This window comes from Monoraphidium neglectum, assembly GCF_000611645.1.
Source record: "Monoraphidium neglectum strain SAG 48.87 unplaced genomic scaffold scaffold00632, whole genome shotgun sequence".
NCBI classification, from domain to species: Eukaryota; Viridiplantae; Chlorophyta; class Chlorophyceae; order Sphaeropleales; family Selenastraceae; genus Monoraphidium; species Monoraphidium neglectum.
In genome coordinates, this window is record NW_014012996.1 from 15,786 (window position 1) to 23,412 (window position 7,627).

The 7,627-nt window shown below is 65.5% G+C and overlaps 1 protein-coding gene across 1 annotated transcript; it reads left to right on the top strand.

Annotated features, from left to right (window-relative positions):
- Positions 1–1,569: 1,569 nt before the first annotated feature.
- MNEG_4526 (gamma-glutamyltranspeptidase) lies at positions 1,570–6,415 on the top strand (the record flags this gene model as incomplete). The annotated part of the gene is made up of 10 exons (XM_014047000.1): positions 1,570–1,789; positions 2,180–2,384; positions 2,918–3,022; positions 3,515–3,666; positions 3,904–4,030; positions 4,429–4,930; positions 5,145–5,263; positions 5,546–5,612; positions 5,892–6,125; positions 6,335–6,415. 10 exons carry the CDS (start codon positions 1,570–1,572, stop codon positions 6,413–6,415), a joined length of 1,812 nt encoding a protein of 603 aa, XP_013902454.1.
- Positions 6,416–7,627: the final 1,212 nt, after the last annotated feature.

A 7,627-nucleotide genomic window follows, 5' to 3' on the forward strand; every position in this document is an offset into this window, starting at 1 on the left:
GGGGGGGGGGGGGTGTGAAGTGAGCGAGGGTCGTGCGGGGCCCAGGGTGGGAGGAAGGATGTCAGCTGTGGCTCGAGGCGGTCCCGAGGCGGCAAGATATTTGCGAGCGCGGGCCGGCGGCTTGCCGCTGTCCTGCCTTGAGCCGCCCAGGGCACCGCCACGGGGCCATTTCCAGGCTGAGCGCGCAGCGGCAGTGCTTGCGCCCGGGGCGCGGATGCGAGCGCACACCTTCCAATCTGGCGTGGGTCACGGCGGCGCGGCCGTGGGCAGGGAACGCGGCGGCTGGCAAAAATGCGTGCTTCAGCGGCTCTACTACAATGGCGGCTCCAAAGGAGTGTTTGTTGCATATGAGCCTGTCGCGGTCCACGCGAACTGCCGATGGGCCAGTGCGAAGTTCGACATTCTCGTAGGCAAAGGAAGCATTCTGATATGTGTCTGAGAGTATTGATCAGCGATTGCAGACCATGACCCTGAACTACCACACCACCTGCTCGGGGAGGGGAGCAACTGTCCCTGTCCGACTCTGCCCTGACGACTGTGAAAGGACTGTGTCGTGCGTGCCGCGCATTACTGCACCGCGTCTTCGGGATGTGGCGTGGTCTTGCATGTGGGTGGCGTGGCGCAGCACGCACAGCACGCAGGATTGTATTCTTGTATCTGATGTTTGATCGGGGAGGTGGCGGGGGGCGCAGCAACCAGGAGGTGCACAGGAGGCCTCTGCGGTCCTGGGTTCCTGGGCGACTCCCCCACAGCCACAACGTGCCACATGTTTGTAACATTGCCATGCTTCTTATTGCATTTTTCTGCGGAAGTAAAGCTTGCTGGTAAACCCCCCCGCAGCATCGTGTGCTCTCACACAGGGTTCGACCCAGGGCCCACCTTGCACGAGCTGGCAGGGAGGCAGCCGGGCGCCGAGGGCATTCTTCCACCACCTGCGCCAGCTAGTCGGGATGAGTTGTCTGTCAGGTGGCCGTGCAGGCCGCGTATCGAGGCGTGCTGACCTCCCTTCCGCAATGTGCAGCGGCTTGTGGGTAGGCGGTTGTATCGTGTCGGAAATCCTAACGCCTCGAAATCATGAGCCTGCATCGAGCATCGGCCGTCGAGTCGGCGAGGTAGGCTTTTTAGGGACGGCCTTGTTGTGGCGTGCTGCATGTGATTGTGCCTGCGGAGCCTGGGCACCGAGTGCCCAGCTGCATGCACACTGCCTGCTGACGTGGCTGCAGTCGCGTCACTTTCAAGGCACCCCACTCATCGCCCATTGCACCTGCAACTCGCTAGGCAACCGAAGAATGAACCTGTTTAATCAACGTCCGTGTCTTAGGTTGTCTACAGGCTCAGCCGTGCAAGATCACTCTGATTGAACCCACGTGCTGGGTGCAGCCGCTGTGCCCCGAGCCCTCTCATCGATACACACGAAAAGAGAGCATCACACTCCTAAGCCGCAGCCAAGCCCCCGCCGACTTCTCGCAATTTCGCACGCCCTGGGACTCCTGAGCACCTGCCTGTATCTCCCGCGCTTCGCGCCGCCTGACGCCGCCCCTCACGCCGCGCCGAGCGGCAGCGCAGAAGATGCCGTCATACACCCAGTTCGTGGCGTCGACCACGGACGACTCCAAGCTCTCCTACGACTCGCGCCGCTCCTGCACCTATGGCACGCAAGGCATGGTCTCGGCGAGCCAGCCCGCCGCCGCGCAGGCGGCGCTGCGTGTACTGCAGTCGGGCGGCAACGCCGCCGATGCGGCCGTCGCCGCGGCCGTGGCGCTCGCCGTCACGGAGCCGTGCCATACGGGTGGGCAGGGATTGGGCCGGGAGGGGGGTTGCGGGCAGTGGCCCATCACCGTTGTTTGTGTGCATGTGCATGTGAGTATATTGTGTTCACATGTGTGTGTGTGCGTGTGTGTGTGTGTGTTTGTGTGTAAGGGTAAGGGAAAATCTGGCATGCACCTCGGCAGGCCGAGGTATGCAGCTCTGCTGCCGCCAAACCCAGCCCCTTCACCATCCCCGCCGCCCGCCCAGCTCGCCGCATCCCCGACCCAACCCCACCCCGGCGCCCCGCCACTCCACCGGCGCCGCCGCGGCCCCCACAACGCACGTGCCTCCAAGCAATCCCGCTACCCCCTGCCGCGGCCTGCCTTGAACTCTCTCCGCCGACCGCTGGGCCCCGCCGCCCCTCATCCAGGCCTCGGCGGGGACGCGTTTGCCCTCTTTTTCGACGCCAAATCGAAGAAGGTCCTCGGGCTCGCGGGGAACGGCGCTGCGCCCGCTGGGCTGTCGCTGGAGGCGGTGCGCGCCAAGGGCGTCCAGGGCGGCGAGCTGCCCATGTTTTCGGCGCTTACCGTGACAGTGCCGGGGGCGGCGCGGCTGTGGGAGGACGCGGTGGGCAGGTGGGGGCGGTCTGTGTGTATTGTAAGTGTGTGCACGTATGTGTGTGTGTGTGTGTTTATGTGTGTGTGTGTGTGTGGGGGGTGGTGCACGCGTGCGTGTGTGAATGTGCGTGCATGTGTGTGCGTTGCCTTGAGTGGGTGTGCACGCGTGCGTGTGTGTGCCGCGTGTGTTTGTTGATCATGAATGCGGACATGTGTGCGTGTGTGTGTGTGCTGCTGTGTGTGTATGTGCAATTCATACGTGTGTACGCCGCATGCAGTGCGCGTTCATATGAACCAGATTGTGTGTGTGCGTGTGGGGGGGGGGTGGGTGAAAGTGCGTGCGCACACGCGTGCACGCACGCGTGTGCATCTGCATGCACATGCAAAGCTGGGACCTGTGTGCAGGCCAATCCATCGCACCACCAGTCTATTTTGCCGCACCCACCCCGTCACCCAACCAGCACAGCCCGCCCGCCCTTCACCCGTATTCTCAACCGACCCACCACCACCGCCGGCGGCCCCCCCCGGCCCACGCGCGCGCCCGCCCGCAGGTGGGGCTCTGGCAACAAGTCACTGGGAGACGTGCTTCAGCCGGCCATCGAGCTGGCAGAGGGCGGCTTTGCTGTGGGGCCCACCACAGCATGGACCTGGTCCAGGTGGGCCTGAGGGCGGCCCTGGGCAAATGTTTGAAAGAGTTTGAAAAATATTCGAAAAAAAGTTTTAAAAATAGGGTTCGAACAGGGCGTCGTCGGACGAGCATGCGGGGGAACCGGGCGCGACCTCGGGTGCACTCTGGGGAGGGGGCCGCTTGCGAGCTGGAGGGGCCGCTCGCTGGCGCTGGTGGAGGGCGCGGGTCCGCCCAGGGCGCGAGCCCGCTCCAGCAGCTCGCCCCGAACCTGCCCTCCTTGTGAGGATTAGGATTGGGATTGTTACAGGGTCCCGCGGTCGCCTGCTTTTTACCCTCCTGACGCCGCACTTCGGCACACTTTTCGGAACGCCCCACATTCCATTCCCCTGGAATCTTCCCTTGCATGTGGGCCAACAACCCTCGGATCCGGGAGCCCCTCGTTGCACCGCCCCCCCCCCCCAAACCCACACACACACTCCAGTCCTGAAACTCGGCCGCTCCTCATCCACCCCCCTCCCAGGACCGCCTTCCAGATCATAGACCAGAAGTGCGGCGACTCGGCCGCCCCCCTCCTGGCGTCCGGCGGCCGCGGCCCCAGGGCGGGCGAGCTGCTGAAAAACGAGCCGCTCGCTGCCGTGCTCAGAGAGCTCGCAGACTCTGGCCCCGCCAAGGGTGCGCGCAAGCTCGACTGCAAGCACCACCGCCGGCGGTGCTCGGCGGCGCCTGCCGCACTCGCAGCGCACAACTTGGCCTGGTGTGAGCCGGCGATGGTACTCTGAATGCCGCGCTTGCGAGCCCCTGTGGGCACGAATCACCGTGCTGAACAACGAACACCGGCCCATTTCCTCCACCACACCCCCACTTGCACGGCCGTCCGCAATCGCATCCGTCGCATGTACCGGGCCGCAGCCATCTACTCTGGGCGCGTGGCGGAGGCGATTGTGGAAGCCGTGCAGTCGCGGGGGGGCGTGATGACGCTCGCTGATCTGGCGGCGCACAGGACGCTGGTGGTCGAGCCCATCAGCACCGAGTACAGGTGGGCGTCATGATGACGTCATCGCTGCCGCCGGTGACGCGTGGTGGCGACAAGCTTGTTGGTGATCACCCGGGGGCTGCTAGCCTAGTGCAGTGTTTTGGGCGTCCCTAAGCTTCTGGGGAGGGAGGCGGACTGCAGGGCCCAGGCGCAAGGCAGCAGCTTCCGCACAGCCGCTGTGGCAGCGGCCGCCACGAGAGGCGGCATCGCAAAGCGTATGGATCGCGCTGCGGGCACGGTTGCGCCGCAGGCCTCCATGCATTGTTCACACAGCTCTCCACAAGATACATTGCAGGACGTCCCTACACACACACACACACACACACACACACACACACACACACACTACACTCGCAAATTCACTTGAACACGCCATACGCACCCCCACCCTTCCCACCCAGGGGCGCCACCGTGTGGGAGGTGCCCCCGCCCTGCCAGGGCCTAGTAGCCCTATTGGCCCTCAACATACTCGAGGCCGACGCAGCCCTCGCCTCAAAGCCCCCGGGCTCCGCCGACCGCCTCCACTCTCTGATCGAGAGCGTTCGCCTGGGTTTTGCCGACGCCCTCGCATACAACTGCGACCCCGCCGCTGCCGCCGGGGTCGAGCCGCCGGCGCCCGTCGCGCCCTTGACGAGCGCGGCGGGGGCGGACGACGGGGTCGCCGCCGCGCCGCGGCACCCGCTTCTGGGAAGCCTGCTGTCAAAGGAGCGCGCGTCCGCGCGGCGCGCGGCGGCGTTCGACGGTTCCAAGGCGTGCGTCGCTTCCGAGGACGCGGCGCTCGGGCCGGCCCGTGAGGCGGCGGGCGGGGACACGGTGTACGTGTGCGTGGTGGATCGGGAGGGCAATGGTTGCAGCCTCATCAACAGCAACTACATGGGGTTCGGCACCGGGATTGTCCCGAAGGTGGGTCGTCAGGAGAATCCGTTCCTTCAGATGTTTTTCTTGCGTTGTACGTGTCTGCTGCCGGGCAAGCGTGTGTATGTTTTTATGGGAGGGTGTCTTTAAGACTCCTGATGTCCTGCTAATGCACACACGAACACACACACACACACACACACACACACACACACACACAAATGCACACACACACACTCGCGCGCACGCGCGTCCTCTGCAGGGCTGCGGCTTTACACTGCAGAACCGCGGCCACAACTTCTCCCTCAACCCGGCACACCCCAACTGCCTGGCGCCTGGCAAGAGGCCCTACCACACCATCATGCCCGCCATGGTCACCCGGTGAGAGTCACCAGGCATCGCCGGACGCCACAAGGCGTCACCGGGTGCCCCTCGCACGACGTGGTGACCACAGGAGACCGCCTGAGCGGCGCCCCTTGTCTCGTCGTGATTATGTCACAGCCCGACGCTCCAGCTCATGCGGCCCCGCCGATTGTGCCGCTGCGACACCCTGGGCGGGGCCCCGCATGACCGGTCGGCTCTCGCAGTGCTTGCGACCCAGACCGCCAACCGGCAGACTGCTTGAACCAACGCGCCTGCATCTTGTTCTCGCCCGCCCCCCAGGAACGGGGAGCTGCAGGGCGTCATAGGGGTGGTCGGCGGCACCGCGCAGCCGCAGGGCCAGGTCCAGGTGTGCGGGCGCTGCGCGCCTCCCCCCCCCCCCGGGCGCCCCGCGCCGGGGCCGCCGTAGGTTGCCGGGTGGCACTGCGTTCGTCCGGGCGAGGCGGCCTGCAGCCCGCCCTGGCGGCGACCCTCTCGGAAAGGGTGGCTCCCTAACTCACCCAACCCCTGATAGGGAGCGGCAGCCACCGCTGTCGAACCCCTTCACTGCACTCCCTCCCTACTCCACCACTGAGGAACCAGCACACCTCCACCCCACTCTGCCCCTCCTCCCTGCAAACCCCACCAGGTGCTGTCCAACATCCTGGACCTGGGCATGAACCCGCAGGCCGCCCTGGACGCGCCCCGCTTCTGCGTCGATCGCGCAGACTCCACCGTCGGCGCCGCGTCCGTGGCAGAGAGCCACGTGTTTCTGGAGGAGGGGGTGACCCAGGAAGCCGCCGAGAAGCTGCGGGCGATGGGGCACGACGTGGTCGGGTGGCCGGTGGAGGGGCAGGGCCGCACGGTGTTCGGGCGCGGGCAGGTGGGCGTGGGGGGCTCGCAGTGTTGGGTGGGCGGCTCCGGGCGACGCGCGCGAGGCGAGGGCGGGGGTGCCGCTGTGTTTGGTGAGATCCCTGTTGTGCAGCTTACAAGAAGCTGTGCTCCACCCGACTGCAATACTCTGTCTCGATGCTTGAGTCAGGCGTGTCTTATCATATCCATGAAACTGTGTTTGAACCGCGAACGTGGCAGGTGATCTGGCGGGACCTGGAGACGGGCGTGCTGTCTGGTGCCAGCGACCCCAGGAATGACGGGTGCGCCATCGGCTACTGACCCGACAGAGAAATCTGCAGGCCTGATCCTGTGGCCTTTGCCGGGACTCAAAACATGAGCTGTGAGGTGGCCCTGGCTCGGCGCCTGCCCCGCGGCTTGTGCCCCCCCAGGGGTGCCGGCGCAGGCATGCGGTCTGGCCCGCGATCGGGAAGGCGGCTGGGTTGGCAGTCGCATGTGGCGCGCGGCATGGGATGATGCGGGTGCTAAGGATGCCCACACACCGGCCAGCTGGTCGGCTGCTGGGCGCTGTCTGCCGCAGCTGCAGGGCGGCGAAGAACAGTCACAAGCGCCGATCGGACCTGTGGTGTGCGCTGGATGGACCCGCCATACGTGCCCGCATCAAGATTGAACAGAACAAAAAATTTTGTGTGCGCATCGCCGTGATAGGCGCTTCTGCGTCGCCGTTGGCTGCCTTGCCTTGAGCAGGAGGGCAACCATGCGAGCGGCCTGTGCTGGGTAGGCTCCCTGCGGTCGGCTTGTCGGTGGCCGTTCGTGGCCCTGGGGCTTGCCTCTACCGTACTTTTCAAATCAATCACTTGCAACCATGTTCCGGCGCGATGCCGTCTTCTAGATGTCTCACAGCAGCAGTCGTGCGTACCGTACCGGTAGAGCTTGCCGTGCACTGATGCAGCTGCAGTCCAGGCCTGGTGGCGAGTGGGTACACCAGCAGTCGCTGACGAAGCGCCCTTGTACTCGACAGCACTCGGCAAAGCATACAATAGAAGAGTGTGAGATGTACGGACCGCTGTAACGCCTCGCGAACGCCGCGTCACAGATCTGCGCGCGGAGATCGCTTCTCCGTCAGTCGAAATTCTTGTGGCACTTAGCACAAGACTCATAGTTGATTGTCCATAGGTTCGCCTGCAAAAGACGCCGCCGGCAGCAGCAGCGACTGCCGGACACGCCAGGGGCAGCGTGCCGCCGCTGCCGAGCCCCTAGCGCAGAGCGTCTTCGGCGCGCCGCGTGGCGGCCAGCTATGGCAGGCCCCACCTCCGAGCGCGAGATCGTGGCGCGGTTCCAGGAGATGCGGCAGCAGGTGGCGGAGACAGCCAGCAAGATAGGGGACCTGGAGGCAGAGGCGATGGAACATGAGGTGCGCCGCGACAGCTGCCATGCAAGGAGCGGCGTGTGTGCCCCGCCTGCGCGCCCCTACCCCCCTAGGCCCGCACGCGCGGCACAACGCCCACACGCCGTGCGCGCACAGCCACGGCC